This window comes from Harmonia axyridis, chromosome 1 (genome assembly GCF_914767665.1).
Source record: "Harmonia axyridis chromosome 1, icHarAxyr1.1, whole genome shotgun sequence".
Lineage (NCBI taxonomy): Eukaryota > Metazoa > Arthropoda > Insecta > Coleoptera > Coccinellidae > Harmonia > Harmonia axyridis.
In genome coordinates, this window is record NC_059501.1 from 21,564,131 (window position 1) to 21,581,848 (window position 17,718).

The window sequence follows — 17,718 nt, forward strand, 5'->3', positions numbered from 1 at the left end:
TATTTAAGGAATTATGGGTGGTATGTTGTTTCTTTGAACTTCGAATGTTATAGACAATATATGAATAGAAAATTGAACAAGTTTTGTTTCAAAACACAATTTATACATCATTTACCATTATACCTATATATTGAAACATTCGAGAAAATACTTCGCGCGGATTTTCATCACATTGCATACACCATATTTCTTTTCATTTGTAGGTTCTGTTAAATTTGCAACAAGCTGTTCTGTTTCTTAAGTGTTGTCACTTCTAATTTCAATCTCCTCTCCTTGCATATTTTCATGTGTTCATGAAAAAATTGTCGTCTTATTGATTCCCATTTCAACTTCACTACTATCGGTTGAACAAGTAGAACTCGAACTTCCAAATTGTGGAACAAAAGCTGGATCGCAGTCCGAATCTCCAGAGTACGGATCACTCAGCGAATCGTCATCTGTCGAAGTTACTGATATAATAAAGAAAAATTAAATTTCATGAAAACTTATTATCTGAGATTTTTCGCGATAAAGGTGAGTGAATAATCATTTTTGCTGAGGCTGTTCATCTTTCAAGCACAATAGACAAATAGGTCACACCTTACACAATGAACGCGAACCAACTGAATGATAGTTTTCTTATCGATAGTCGATACTTGCTGAATTGTAAAGCGGACACTTTGGATAGGGGCTTGTTCGATTAACAATCATAGCGATCAGCGGATACTTCGAATTTTCAATATCTTGAGAGCTCATTTTCATTTTTGGGTCAGCACAAATGTTTTTAAACTTAAACGAACTCATATATAAGAAATTGTATAGAAAAATTAAGGCCGAGGAAGAAACGTTGATCGAAATACTTCGGGCAATCGATTCTGAACCTTGTATTATCATAAACGTATTCACAATTTTCACAACTCTGATCCCTATTATAACAATTTTCCTTCGTGGGCAGCGAAAAATTTTCAGTTTCACTATATTTTCAATTCAATAATTCACGTTTCAAGTATATTGAGGTTATGATGATTCGATGGAAATGGGCAATTTGCAATACGATGAATTTAGAGATTTTAGTGCTTTTCAGATGATCGAGCCGCTAAAAGTTTCTTCGCTCAGGCCCCAAAACGGCCATGTTAACTGCTATATCAGTTTTCTACTCCTAATGTTATGTTTTTATATGATTAGATAATGGGAAGAAAAGTTCCCTACAAAAATTCAGTTTTAGAGAACCAACAGTTTTCATCGTATACTTATTTATAAATGCATATAATAATCATAGACGTATAATAATTAATAACATATTATATGTCTATGATAATAATATTTCAAGTTTTGGGATAGTTCAGTATATGAATAATAGTATAAATAATTAAATTTATATTCGACATCCTGTAACTACGAGTGTAACTGAATTTTAGAATATTCAAAATAATAAATAATAGATAACAATTGCAAAATAACAAAAATATTCATGAAATTTTCAAAATTTTATAACTCTCGTCTGTAGAAAAATCGACCTAATATTTTTGAGAAAAAACGGAGGAAAAAAGTGAGTGTTATTGATGGGGATGAAAGTGCTACTTTTCCTATAAAGGGAGGACATTCCATCAAAATTACATATAGAAAAAAACATATAATAAATGCCAATATAACAACATTATGAGAAACATTTGACGTAGGGATATTAATCCGGGCTCATTAGTTTCGAAACTCAATAATTCAAGTATCGTATTTTGAGGTTAGGATGATTCGATGAAAATGGGCAATTTCCAATACATGCATAAAAAGATTTTCTGTGATTTTTTGATGATGGAGTCGCTAAAAGTTTCTTCGCTTCAGACGCCAAAACTGCTCGCGCCGGCCATGTTGACTGATATATCAGTTTCATACTCCTAATCTTATGTTTTATTTGATTAGATAATGGGAAGACAAGTTCCCTACAAAAATTCGTACAACAAGATTTCTTCAATGGTAAAAAACTACGAAATAATTTTTAAAGGAAAACAACTTTTTTTTTTTTGCTGTACAGCAGTTTAATATAAATTTCTATAAAATATGTTACAGAGTTATATATACAAGGGGATATATACAATGTTTACATGCTTCTTAAAGTATGAGTTGCAGACTAGTACCTAACTCAAAGTTTTACCTAGTATTGAAATTTGGATAATGGATTACATAGGTTTTATAAAAGAGAGTGTAAATTTTTACTGAGGCATGTCGAGTGCTTGAAGGAAAACAACTGTCGCTCAGTTGGGTTAACAAGAAGAAGGTGGTTTAGGAAGGGATCGGGAAGGGGGTTGGATTCACATCATCAAGTGTTGAATTAGTTTGTGTTTAATTTTCCTAACTGGAATTGAATAATTATTGAGGTGCGATGTCTTTTTCAGTTTTGTTATTTTGATTCCGAAAAATGATCGAGTTTCGTTTTTGATAACATTATCTAATGAGTCTATTTGAGAGTCTTTTTGGAGATCGCTAGTTTTGGTTTCTTTAGGCTTATTGAGTATAATCCTTAAGTATTTGTTCTGAATACGTTGTAGTTTGTCATAATTTGTTTTTGAAGTTTTACTCCAGACCGGGCTCGCATATAGAATCATTGGTCTTATACCCTGTTTGTATATTTTAAGTTTAGATTTAATACTAAGTTTACTATCTCTACAAATCAATGGGAAGACGCTACTGAGTTGCGAGTTGGTTTTCCTAATTATTTCATGAATATGTTGATTGAAATTCAATTTTTTATCAAGAGTGACCCCTAAATATTTCAAATAATTTTTCTCTTCTATAGGCTGGTTATAAAATAACAATAATTTGTTGTTTGATAAACGTCTTTTATGAGTGAAGTAAATTAAGTTGGTTTTGGATGCATTGATTTTGATTTTCCATCTGTGGTAATATTCCTCCAAAATGGTGAGGTGCTCTTGAAGATATTTGGTTGATTGCGGTTTGGACCAGGACTCAGAAGTTATAGCCGTGTCATCCGCGAAAAGATAAATTTTTGTATTTTTATATTTGGGAATGTCATTTATAAAAATTTTGAATAGATCGGGTGATAATAATCCCCCCTGCGGAACTCCTGCTGTAATCGGGGTTTTTTCCGGATAATACGTTTCCTACTTTGACTTGAAATGTCCTGTTTTCTAGATATGATATAATAATTTTGATCAGGAATGATGGAATATTATTTTTAATTAATTTGTAAATGAGGCCCATATGCCAGACCGTATCAAATGCTTTTTGTATATCTAAACTAATCATAGCTGAAATTCTGTTAATATTGAAGTTTTTGGCAATTTTATCTGTGAGATTAGCAAGTTGCAGAATAGTGCTATGTTTTTCACGAAAGCCATATTGTTCATCTATAATCAAATTTTTCTTCTCCATGTATTTTCTTAGGCGAACTAGGGTTATTTTTTCAAAGATTTTTGATACTGTTGGTAGTAAGCTAATAGGTCGATAATTATTCGCAAATTTTGGGTCTTTTGAAGCTTTAGGGAAAGGAAGAACTATTGCATTTTTCCACATGGTTGGGAAATAATTTAGCCGGAGACAACTATTGAAAATATTCGTTAGTTGAACAATCGCTTTTCGTGGTAGATTTTTCAGAGTTTTATTGCTGATACGGTCTTCGCCGGGTGCTTTTCTATTTTTGAAGGATTTTATGGTATTTCTAATTTCCGCAGGGGACGTCAAATTTTCACCTGATATGACTAATGGAAGTTCCAGAAAAGTTTTTATTGTTTGATCTACTAAATTGACCGTTTCTATATCTGAAAGGGATTTCGTGGAGTCGTGGGTTCCCGCGTATGACACGGCTATATGATCTGCTTTGTCCTTGTCATTGAATAAGAGACCTTGGTGGCTTTGAAGGGGTGGAATTTTACGAATGAAATAATTTTAATGATGGGAATGACCACTCTATAACAGTCAGAAACAAACTATTGAACATCATAGAGATTGTTACGCCATCGCAACTACAAATTTTCAAACATCAAATTATTCGACATATGGAAAACAGTTTTCTGTCGTATACTTATAGTGGGTTTATGCGCCGTTCCTAAGAACTAAGGACTAAGACTAAACCTAAGAACTAAAAATTGAACTCTATAACAAATCAATGGGGGCGTTTATGCATTTTACCTATGGACTAAGAACTAACACTATGACTAGAAAGTTGACCAACTTTTAACTAAGAACTAATGATGGGTTTATGAAACATTCCTAAGAACTAAGGTCTAAGAACTACGAACTAAGAACTAAACCTAAGAATTCAGTGGCGTTTATGCACTCTCTTGTTAGTTCTTAGTTAAGGAATGCGCAAGTGCTCGAACTACTCTCTATTCGTTCTATACTTTGATGTTTGATATTGATATTGATTGTGAAAAAATTAAATTTAATTTTTTCAAATACACCTAATACTTTCCATCGATAGACACGAATAACGGAACATAAAATGATAGAAACTGGTACTCGTTGATATTGAAATTCTATGCTGCGCACGCGCACTTCTATATTGCCTTAGTTCTTAGTTGAAAGTTGGTCAACTTTCTAGTGTTAGTGTTAGTCAGTGTGACCAGATTTAGTAGAAATCTACTTTTTTAGTAGATTTTTCGCATTTTCATGGAGTTTTTAGTAGGAAGAAATCCTTCGGTAGATTTTAGTAGATTTTGGTAGTTTTAAAAAATATAACCGAGACGATTGGGAATATGGATATTCGGATGTCTAGACTGTTTCTATGAATCAATTCATTGTTCATTCTCATTGAGGTTCTACGTTCTACGTGTTTCTAGAAGAACGTACCTACTTAAACATAATAAAATCATAAAACTTCTGTCGGCTGAGAATAAATACGAAGAATGATGGAATATCCGAAGGGTGCCTCATTGAAAACAGATAGTGTGTAAATTTCCGTTGAAAATATACCATTATCTCACATTTGGTATTCTATTCAGTGGAAAAAAATATGTCTAACTGGAATTTCATCGACAAATTTGGACGGCTGCATATTTCAGATTTCGAATGCCAAATGCAAGAGAATATTTTCGGCTATTAACCGCATCAAAACAAAAAATAGAAACAGATTTCTAAATAAAAATATAGCATTATTATAACATGGTAAAGAAGGCCTTGAAGAGGTAGGTGATTGTTGTCGTTTTCAACCTACAAAAAATATGCTCGATTCGATGGATAGTGAAAATTTATGTATGGATGTTGAAGACGATGATTTGACTGCAGATTGATACTGATTTTTCAATTATTTATTTTATGTTCAACTGTAGTTTTTCATTCCTTTATTTAATGTTATTTTTATCCGAAAGATTTTAGTTTTTATTTCTATTTATATCCTTTTGTTTATTTAAATATATAAATTTGTTTGTTTATATTTGCTATTTTGACCCTATTTGTTTTTGTTCGGTATTTTTTCCTTTTTTTTTTGTCGTTCAAATTTTGAAATAAAATCTTGTTTTATTTTCGAATCTGAACACATCAGTACTGTATATCCTATTCATGAAGTAAAATTTAACTATAAGAGACATTAGAATAAAGTGTATTCTGAATAATGTTAAAATCTAATGCAGCGCCATCTGTGAAATTTGTCAAAAAATATTTAGATTTTTGATAGATTTCTAAACGGTGTTGGTAGATTTTTAGTAGATTTTAGCGGCAAGTTTAGTAGATTCACTATATTTCAACCTGGTCACGCTGGTGTTAGTTCTTAGGTGAAGAGCATAAACGCCCTCATTGATTTGTGAGCGTTCAATTCTCAGTTGTTAGTTCTTAGATTTAGTCTTAGTTCTTAGAAATGGTGCATAAACCCACCATAAGTTTATGGTCGCAGCCTTGCTTACATGGCGATCAGCGGACACCGGTGTCCGCTTCTAGTTTTTTATATTTTGAGAGTTCATTTTCATTTTTGGGGCAGCACAAATTTTATTTAACAAACTCATATATAGGAAATTGTAAAAAAAAATTGGTCGAAATACTTCGGCAATCGACGCGGAATCTGCAAACTTTAAAACCCTGTAAATCATAAACGTGTTCACAACTTGCACCACTGTGATCCCGACTATACAAGATTTCCTGCATGGGCAGCAGATATTTTTCAATTCAATAATTCACGTGGCAACTATTTTGAGGTAATGATGATTCACAAAAATGAGCAATTTCAAATTATATGCATAAAAAGATTTTTAGTGCTCTTTAGACGTCGCTAAAAGTTTCTTCGCTTCAGACGCCAAAACTCCTCGATCCGGCCATGTTGACTGCTATATCAGTTTTCTACTCATAATCTTATTCTTTTATTTGATTAGATAATGGGAAGAAGTGTTACCCACAAAAATTAATTTATCTCGATACTTATTTTCTACGAAAAAAAACTACGGAATTATTTTTATGATGGGGATGACTACTCTATAACAGTCAGAAACAAAATATTGAACATCACTGAGATTGTTGCGCCATCGCAACTACAAATTTTCAAACATCAATTTATTCGACATATAGAGAACCAACAGTTTTCTATCGTATACTTATTTATTATTGCATATAATAACCATAGACGTATAATAATTGATAATATTACATGTCTATGATAAATATATGGGCTGGCATCAAATCATTCGACGTATAGAAAACTAACAGTTTTCTGTCTTATACTTATAGACATATATATAATAACCATAGACCATAGACCTATAATAACATGGACTGGCCCTCACGTGGCTTCTACTCGCAGCGCTTTGCGGACTATGAAAGAGACAGAGGTGTTGTAAAAGGTGGAATAATTGATGGCAAAATATACGAATTAGCTATGGAAATAACACGTTTTTAATTTTTTTTTTTATTGAAATACCGAGTTATTCGTATGAGAATTGTATTGAAATAGCTAAATGGCTACAGGAATAAAGCGTTTTTAATTGTTTTAAAGAGAAATATTGATTCATTCTGATGAGAATGGTATTGAAATAGCTAAATTAGGAAATGTATGATGAAGTTTTTCATCTGCAAAAAATGTTTTTTAATTACCATTCCAGAGTTTTATGATAGTTCAGTATATCAATAATATTATAGATAATTAAATTTATATTCGATATAATAATGTAGCTACAAGTGTAACTGATCTTTGGATAATTCAAAATTTGGCATAAATTAAAAATTTTTCAATTTCTGTCGTTAGAAAAAATATCCAAAATATTTTTGAGAAATAGACTGAGGAAATAGTGAATGTTATTGGGGATGAAATTGCTATACTTTTCTTATCAAAGAAGGACATTACAGCCAAACGTTAAGAATGTATTGCAAAATGTATACAAGTGTTCATTATTTTCCTTTTTTTCATCAAATATACAAGCACATATGGGAAAGAACATATAATAAATATTATTATTATTTTTATTATTATTACTATAAATACAGAGTTGAGTATAAAACTATAAAACTCTCGAAAAATCAGTGAAAACAAAAAAAGCTTGATTGAGTGAAAACAAATACAAAAATTCATTAATAATAATAATAATATATTCATCAACAATATAAGAAACAGTAATCATGATTAAAAAAAAACTAAGATTCCTTAAGATATGACAAAAAAAACAGAAAAAAAGGCCACCAACATGACCAGGAGTCACAATGTCACATCGATATATTGTAGGTAAAATCTGGTAATACAAACAAGTAGCCACTCAAAAGCCTGGATTCTACTCATCTGAGAATGACGACGTAGTTATCGAAGGAATTCCTTTCTTGTATCTAATAGTTAGATCAGATTCCCCAGAAGAACGTCTTGTGTGAAGTTCCCCACGAAGGTCCCGTAGGTGTTTAATCTGTAGCGGTGTTTTATCACTATCTATGCCTTTTTATAATTTTCTACTGTAGAGATCATCCGTTTATGACGTAAAATATTGCTGGGCGCAGCCAAATTCGAAAATTCTATCTTTACTGGTCTGAATGCCCCCTGTCGTACTTGACCAAGTCGTCTTACTGACAAAACATAAACAAACAACTATGCCATGAACAATCCTATTGAAAGAGCGATAAAGGGGGCAAATGCATCTGAAATTGATCCATTTCAGATATCTATTTTCAGTCTCAAAAGATATTTTGAGACTACTTGAATTTGTTAACTGTTCTTTTCATTTTTTTCTCTTTGATGTTTTTTTTTTCTCTCTAGGGTTAAACATTTTTTTTTTTTTGTTGATTGTATTATATTTTACGAATTATATAATGCTGTATATCTTGGAAAATTGGCTCTGCCGTTTGTAATAAATAAATAAATAAATAAAAACATGGCTTGCTGAACCCTCGCTAATCCTTGAGATGATGACAAGAATTATGGACCGATCTGATGACTCGTTCTCATTCTCAGGAACGTTGCGTATTACTAAATTATTGGCTCTCTTAATACGATCTAATATCTCATTTGGATCAATGTACGATGTCGATGAAGGTACTATGTTGCAGGTCTGAAATACTTTCGCCAAGTTGAGGGGTTTAACGATATCCTTTAAAATCGATACTTCTTTTCTCAATAACTTTTGATTCTTCTCCAACCCAACAACATCCATAGATCCCAACTGATTTCCTAGGTCAGAAACAACTCCCTCTAGAGATGTATGGGATACCTAGAGAACACGCAGCTCCTCACTACATTCCTGCAATGATGATGCATGCTTTTTTAAAAATTTTTCATGAACCTCCACTTTTCTTAAGCAGCTGGTCAGCCTATCCGAAAAGTCCTTATGTACCTTCCTTATTCCTGCAATATCTCTGCTGGCTGGTCATTCCTATTTTGACAAAGTCAAAGTACTTTCAACTCACAGTATGGATGATTGAAGACGAGGGACACACACTTCACTCAACCGAGGCCGATCGGTGAGACTTAATCAAACTAACAAGGTAGGCCTAGGATGAATTCAGGGTAAAAGAAAAACAAAGGTTCAAGAACACAGGTGAGGATACTTCTTCTTCAGCAGTATAAATCACCGTAAGTGTGGGCACCTTTAGAATAATATTGAATTTTCAACAATCACAAAGATCATATGCTGAGCGTCAGGCACGAATCAATGGAAAAACGAAAGTAATGGAAATCCGAAACTAGCAATTCAATCCAAACGAAAAATAACAATTGTAAATATAAATCATTTATTGATTAGAGAGTCATTATCAACCAATTGATAAATTTAAAATTTCTGAAATTGTTTATTCAATTGTAAATGTCGATTTGTATATGTATTTCAAAAAGAATAACAATGAAGAAATCTATGACTACCTTAGGTAATGGCTTGTTCTGTGAATCCTCACCAGAGCAACCGATACGTTTAGTTAGTTTGTAGTTTCTTACTTGCAATTTTGTTGAGGTAGATATACACGTGGTAAGTTTGTAAATTTAATAATTCCGTTGAACTATAAGGCACTGATGAGGAAAAATTGTATTATTAAATACAAAAATTACGAAACGTACGTATGTCTTTATGTTAATTTAGTTGTTCAATTTATTAACCGTTTACTCAATTTGTACAATTTTAGTCATTTTGAATTTTTCTTTTGGTTGATTATTAAATTTGTCATTTTTAGAATTGGAATATATTCCAAGACAAAAATAAATTGAATATATCATACAGATATATTATTGTGAAGGATTAGACACAAAGTTGTCAAATTATTTGATTTAAATTGTAAATACCTTAAAAAGAAAACTCAAATTATATGATATTGATAAGCCGAAGTTTGTGAACTACACTGGTAAGTTATGAATTCTCTCTCCAACTTTGTCACTTTAATTAATCAACAATTAAGGAGCACAAAAATAACGTGTATATTTCTGAACAGATGACACTCATTTTGAAGAGATTACTACATAATACGGCTGTAGCAGAAGGTTTGTAGTCTTTACTCCTCATTGTCATCACCCATTTCATTTAATTTCTCGGAAATCTCGGAAATGGGCTAGCCCTCGCGTGACTTCTACTCGCAACGCTTTGCGGACTATTAAAGTGAGAGAGGGAGAGATGGAATAATTGATGGCAAAATATACGAATTAGCTATGGAATTATCGCGTTTTCAATTTTTTCTGAAGAAAAATGTTGAGTTATTGGGATGAGAGTATTGAAATAGCGAAATTAATTACATTTAGAAACTGTATGGGGCTGATTTCCAAGATGTCTAAAATTTCTTTCAGAGAAAAGCAAATTTCATCGAGTGTTATCAGTCCCTAGGGATTGAGGTGTTCCGTCCCAAGATCGCTGGTGGACTCTTCATTTGGGCTATCCAGCGATCTCTGCTCAAGACCCATTCATTTAATCGTGGAGAGGTGACTCTGTCCGCTGGGGCCTCACTAGAGTGTGGATTCACATCTCCTTATCCTTTTGAATCGTTAGGGACTATTCTAGAAAAGTTTTCTTCTTCAATCCATTATTATTTTTGTTCACATGTTTCAGTGCAGATGTAGGTACTTGCTTCAGATGCTTCGTCATACCTATAGGTATTCTAATTAATTCTTGACTAACTATTACGGGTAATAGAACATCGTGACGTTCAATCTCAGGTTTTGAATTCATAGTTTTTTGTTCAAAATTAAATATCTTCTCATCAAGGAGTTGATTGTTTTCAAGTGAAACAATGTTTTCAATTCTGCTCTAAAAATATACCTTTCCATAAAAAAATCAAGTTGACCTTGAAATAACCTGAAGTCAAGGTAAAAAATATGTTCATTTTTGTCTCCCTTGATCCCTAACAATTTTTATTTGAAACATTTTTATCAAAGGACATATTTTTGAGATAATTTACTGTCTTAAGTTGAATAATGCCGCACCCTGTATCAAAACAAATACATCAGTTACGAGGTGATTTCCGTTCCTCATATTAATGTTCTAAGATATAGACAAAGATAAATGATGAAGGCAAAATCGGATAATTTTAGTGAAGGAGTTGACAGTCTCACGCTGTGTCCTACGTGAGCGAATCATTGCGAGCGATTAGCGCGACGCGACCAAACGCGATATATCAAACAATGTAATATAATAGCGCTGTCCTACGTGCAGTCGTATCGGTCGTAAAACTGTTTCAGCCGAATTTCGCGCTCTGTCGGCGATCAAATTGTTTGATATTTCCAAGCGGAATACGCGCGAACTTCAGTAGTTCTTGTTGATGCAGGCACGTTTGCTTCGACCGCTCTACAATGAATGATTTAAACGAAGTTTTAATACTGGCTGTTAGAAATTCCAGTATACTCTGGGACAAGACTGATAAAAGATATCATAATCGACTGTTGGTGGATAGAGAATGGAGTAGAATTGCCGATGAACTGGGGGAAACAAGTAAGATTGACAAATTAACTATAGTATTATATACACTGAGAGAAGTGTTCATTTGATATTATCGAAAATGCATTATAGTTAATGAATCATTTATTGGATCTATGGTCAAACAAATATTAGTTTCATGGAAATGAATAATTTATTTGAAATCCCACCAATAATCATCATTTATTATTACACATTTATTTACGCATAACTTATATTAATAATGCTGAAGAAATATCCATTTGAAGGAAATAAATATAGTTGAGATTATTGAGTAATAATAAATAAACCTTGATTTAATGTAATATGTATCCATGCAGATTGAAAAAAAATATTTCAATTCAGTATTGGTTAATGTAGGTACTTATTTCTTAGATAATTATTTTGGTTGTTTCTATTATCCGATTGTTAGGATCTGAGAAGAACCGTTTGCCAAATTGAGTAATTTTTTAGAGTTCATATTGAGGGTATCCGGGTTTGAACCCTAGGCACCTTGATTCACATCTGTTATATATTAAATATAAATCTGCTGTAATACTAACCTCCAAATAAGTGTTTTATTAATAAAAAAATATGGATTTCTCTCAATGTATATTTGAAACTCTTTGTAAAGTTTTGAAAGGAACATATTTAAGACAAAATGCATATAATTTATATTATTTATTATTTATAATAGTTTTAACTATACACGGTGAATTGGTCGTAATGTGAAGAACCTGCAAAATTTTTTTCTCACACATGCTGCTTCTTTCGTAGATGCGTTATTTTTTTTTGAAGCTTTCATATGTACCCGTGGATCAATCCTACCATCTCTAAATTGTTCCATATCATATTGTGATACTCCTTCATAGTCTATAATAATATTATGCAACAACGTGATGGCCTTTACAATGTGTACTGCATTTTCTACTTTAGTTTCAATCGCTTTTCCCAAGATCCGGAATTTAGCAACTATACTGCCGAATGAACATTCCACAACCATTCTAGCCCTTGATAGTCGATAATTAAAAATATCTTTTTCTTCATCCTCTTGCAATTGGCGTCGGGGGAAAGGCCTCATAAGGTATTCACATAGTGGAAAAGCTTCATCTCCAACAAACACGTAAGGTGTTTCAATTGTTGAATCTGGTAATGTTGTTTGCTTTGGCAATATAATTCTTCCTGATTCTATGCCACGTCGTAAAGGACAAGCATCAAACACACCACCATCACTGTCTTTTCCGTAGGAGCCTATATTGACCATTAAAAATTTGTAGTTAGCATCTGTAACAGCAAGCAAACCTATAGAGTGAAAATTTTTGTAGCAGTAGTACATAGAACCTGAATTTGCAGGTTTTTTTATTCTTATGTGTTTGCCGTCTATAGCCCCTATGCAATTAGGAAATTGCCATCTCTCCCAAAATGTCTTTGCAATTTCTTTAAATGAAGAAATAGTAGGTTCTGGCATATGCTTCTTTACCAGTGTATTCCAAATAGCTTCACATACCTCGACAACAATAACGGCTACAGTACTCTTTGAAATTCTGAAAGAATATGCAATTTGTCTGAACTGTATACCCGTTGCCAAGTATCTGAAACAAAAAGTATGGTTTCAATCTCAAAATTTTTGTTTTTATTTTTCAGAGGAAACAGTTAAAGGGAGGTGGAAAAATCTCCGTGATACTTTCAATAGAGAACTAAAAAAAGTGCACAAGTCTAGATCAGGTGAGGAAGCAAGCGGACCATGTCGTTACAAGGGTACATGGTGTTATTTTGAAGATATGGATTTCTTGAAACGAATATTAACTCCTCGAGAAACTGAAGGTAACTTGCCATCATGTCAGGAGAAAAATATTTTTGGAGATGAATCCCTATCTAAATCGCTAGAAGGTGACGAGTCTGAAGACAATCGATGGATTGAACAAGAGGAAAGCGATAAGGAAGATGGGGAATTGACTTATAATGAAGACGTTCCTGAATCAGCAATTCGTCCGAAAAGACTCTCGAAAAGAAGTAGACCGACAAGTTTACAAAAGGAACTGGAGAACTTGGAGAAATCTTTGCCTTCCTCAAGTAGTCCGAAAAATCCGATAAAAGTTAGTAGAAAACGAAAAACTGGAACCTCACAATATCAGCATGATAGTTTTGAACGTGAGATGTTGAAACTCGAAGCTGAAAAATTGGATATTTTGAGAAATACTGACGATGACGATGACGACATCAACTTTTTCAAATCACTTTTGCCGCATGTCAGGCAACTTTCTTCGATAGATAAATTAAACTTTCGTATTCAAGTACAGCATTTGCTGTATCAGGAACTGCGTAAGCGGGAACCATCACATATCACGAATATTGCATCGCGATCAACCAACAGAGCTTCTTCGTCATATTGTTCTCCACCTTCTTCAGACTACAACGGTAATGATCAATCATCCGATTCTAGACATCCAGAACAATACGATTATGTAATACACGAGTTCAATTAACATTATTAATGTCTGATAACAAAGAATAAAAAGGTTAAAAAGTAAAAGGCATTTTTCTACCTACCTTAAAGTTAACATGAGCCTTTCTTCTACTGAAATTGGTCGCTGAAAATTAGTTGGCTTTTTTCGAAACTGAGGCTTTATCGCATTCACTATATAGTCAAATGTTGTAGGAAGCAATCTACAATAACTGTGGAATGAATTTGGAGAATTCCTTAATTGTTCATATAAGTGGTGAAACTCTCCAAAATTCATTGGTTCCAAAAAAATTTCATTTGTTGGATTTCTCTTTCTTCCCATTTTTCTGCGTCTTGCAATTAGCATTTTCAAAGCCACATTTTCACATATAAATAATTTACGTCTTCTTGACCACCTCATTGTAACTGTTTCTCTACAAGCGTATGACAACAGACTGATCTTCCGCAATGCACAATCCCAACCCAACCCAACCATATTCATGTCGCGTCGTGTCGCGTTTGTAGATTTCAACGTAGGACAAAAAAAGTCGCGCTGCTGACATCGCTCGCGTAGTACATAAAATTGGCGTCGCTCGCGTCGTAACATTAGTCGCTCACGTAGGACATAGGGTCAGAGTTGTATCTGCCCATAATCCTATGCTTATAATTATAAGCATATGAACACTTCTTCCCATTTTCTAATCAATTGATTACTACCACAACCCAAGAATAATTTTTATGATGTGAATGACCCCTTTATAACAATCAGAAACAAACAATTGAACATCATAGAGATTGTAGCGCCATCGGAACTACAAATTTTCAATCATCAAATTATTAGACATATGGAAAACTTACAGTTTTCTGTCGTATACTTATTCACATATAATAACTATAATAATATTTAACATATCAATGTGTCCGATATAGCCTTTCTCTACTGGAAAGTCTAGCCCATAGACCTATAATAACATGGACTGGCCCTCACGAGTCACGTGGCTTCTACTCGCTTCGCTCTGCAGACTATCGAAGAGAGAGAGGTGTTGTGAAGGATGGAAGTAGAAAGGCAGAAAATGCGAATTTACTAAGGGAATAGCGCGTTTTTAATTTTTTTTTTGAGAAATATTGAGTTTTTTGCATTAGTTGATTATTGAAATATCTGAATGACTATGGGAATAAAGCGTTTTTAATTTTTTCAATGAGAAATATTGAGTTATTCGGATGGAAATAGAATTGAAATAGCTTGATATGGCTATGGGAATAACGCGCTTTTAATTTTTTTTTTGGAAAAATATTGAGATATTCGGATGGAAATAGAATTGAAATAGCTTGATATGGTTATGGGAATAACGAGCTTTTAATTTTTTTTTTAGGAAAAATATTGAGATATTCGGATGAAAATAGTATTGAAATAGCTAAATGAATCACATTTAGGAATTATATGGTACAGATTTTCAGGTTATCTGAAATTCCTTTCAGAAAAAGATTAATTTTATTGAGTGCTACCTGAAAAAAAATATTTTTTAATTTCTATTCCAGAGTTTTTAGATAGTTCAGTATATCAATAATAATCAATCAATAATATTATAGATAATTGAATTGATATTCGATATAATGTAGCTACAAGTGTAACTGAGCTTTAGGAAATGCAGAATTTGTGATAAGTAAAAACACAAAAAAAAATTTATGGAATTGTTAAAATTTTATATCTTTTATCTTTAGAAAAAATAGCCCAAATATTTTTAGAAATAGACTGAGGAAATGAAATAGTGAGTGTTATTGGGAATAAAAGTGCCATATTCATTATTTTTTCTATCAAAGGACAAATTCAGCCTTACGGTCCAAAAGTATACATCTTCCTCTATACTCTAACGGTTTAAAAAAGTACTGCAAATTTTATACATGAGTTTATTATATAACCTTTTATCATCAAATATGCAAGCTCATATGAAAAAAAAACATATAATAAATATCAATATAAAAAAATTATGATTAACATCCGATGAAGAGATTCGAATCAGGGATTCGAAACTGGAATAACATGGTCAAAAATACATAATGGCAGGAGTTTGCTGTATAGTATTCATTATTATTTTAGTAACACATGTTCTCAATATCATAATTGTATGGCTCCTTCCTACAAAACTTTGGTTCCATATAGGGATTGACATAATAGTCCTCTGTTTTGAAGTGATCACTACATATTACGGTTGTGGCAGGTTTTTTTTCTTCACTCCATATTTCCATTACTCATTTAATTCAATTCTCGGAAACCTGTGTAAATATTCAATAAAATAAACGATGAATCCCTTTTTGTTTTCTTACCTATGAAATGTCACGTCCAACCCTTTTTTGGATATAAAAACACAATTATAAGCTACACTCGAAGCAGAGATACTTAAAATTGTTTATTAGTACTAAAATAAGCACCAGAACACCAACAAACCCTCAGTAAATTGTTTAAAAATCAGTAATCACCACAAGAAAACACATACAATCAGTTCAGAAAAACAATGTTTTGCCTTTAAACTTCCATCCTTGTCCCAATACACGGATATCAATGGTCTCTCTAACGCCCAGTCCATGTTATAGGTCTATGGTCCGATATAGCCTTTCTCTACTGGAAAGTCTAGCCAGATTGTTTGAAACCGGACTTATTTAAGGAATTATGGGTGGTATGTTGTTTCTTTGAACTTCGAATGTTATAGACAATATGTGAATAGAAAATTGAATAAGTTTTGTTTCAAAACACAATTCATACATCATTTACCATTATACCTACATGTATATTGAAACATTCGAGAAAATACTTCTCGCGGATTTTCATCATATTGCATAGGTACACCATATTTCTGTTAGTTCGGGGGTTCTGTCTTATTTCCCACTAGCTGTTGTTGTTGTATCATATAAAACAGCAACTAACATATTATAACACAACAAATACAAGCCATTCGATTGTTTTAGAATACTGATTATCAAATAATTGTAAGCCAAACTTGAACTAGACAGCTCTTAAACACTCCTCGAAGTTTTAGACTTTTCCCTACACTGCTTTTTGGTTTCCCATAATTGACTTCTTTGTGCTGGATAATCTTAACCAACTTCATTTTCCTGAGTGTACTATGACTCATGGAAAAAGTTAGCTTCATGCTATCTAGAATGATATAGACCTTAGAATATAGATAGAAGGAACGGAAAGTAAACAGTTGTGATTTGTGCTCCAAAATCGAATACAAGAGAGATGGAAGTTTAGTGTTGCTAATCACAATCGAGCTAGCCGATTGTGTGTGCGAGCTATAAGCTGGGAGAATCCTGATTTGAATGTTGAATGCTTTATCAGGAATCTCTTTTTCATATTCATTAGGAATCCTCTGTAACGAATTGTATGTTTATTGACAATTGTCTTAATAAACTTATTGATTGATTGATTGATATCTTCACAACAGCTGAATCATTAAACTGAGAAAGACCCTTCTGAAACACGAAAGAAATTTTTATGAGTGAATCACATTTTAAACTATTTTTGAGCTTCAATTGATAATTTCAAAATTAATCAAATTATGTTACGCTATTGCTATAGCGTCTCGTCAGACAAGCAGTGACGAATGTTGGCATCAGAACAAATGCATCAGTTACAAGGTGATTTCCGTTTTTCTTACTAATGTTCTGAGATATAGACAAACATATATCTATCTTTGTCTGTATCTCAGATCATCAATGGAGGCAAATCGGATAATGATAGTGAAGGAGCAAACAGTCTCGTAATTGCCTCTGCTCATAATATTATGTTTTTGTTCAATTAGAATAATGGGAAGAAGTGATCCCTACAAAAATTATGAAAACTGATATAAATTTTTCTACGATAAAACAAAAAATTAATAATAAGATGGAAATGACCACTCTATAACAGTCAGAAACAAACTATTGAACATCATAGAGATTGCAGCGCCATCGCAACTACAAATTTTCAATCACCAAATTATTAGACATATGGAAAACTTACAGTTTTCTGTC

At 32.7% G+C, this 17,718-nt stretch overlaps 2 protein-coding genes across 3 annotated transcripts in view; both read left to right on the forward strand.

The window, feature by feature from the left end:
- Positions 1-17,718, forward strand: part of LOC123682466 (neuroendocrine convertase 2) — a 122,095-nt gene that overhangs the window by 94,091 nt on the left and 10,286 nt on the right. The gene's annotated exons all lie outside the window — the stretch shown is intronic.
- On the forward strand, positions 10,930-13,794 carry LOC123682472. Its single transcript, XM_045621103.1, has 2 exons — positions 10,930-11,297; positions 12,906-13,794. Exons 1-2 carry the CDS (start codon positions 11,159-11,161, stop codon positions 13,745-13,747), a joined length of 981 nt encoding a protein of 326 aa, XP_045477059.1. The 5' UTR covers positions 10,930-11,158; the 3' UTR covers positions 13,748-13,794.

What these genes read in the sequence shown, in the direction of transcription:
- LOC123682472 (XM_045621103.1), top strand. Translation starts at nt 11,159, where the DNA reads ATGAATGATTTAAACGAAGTTTTAATACTGGCTGTTAGAAATTCCAGT. An exon ending in CGATGAACTGGGGGAAACAA is followed by an intron (nt 11,298 to 12,905) that starts GTAAGATTGACA and finishes TTTATTTTTCAG; the next exon opens with AGGAAACAGTTAAAGGGAGG.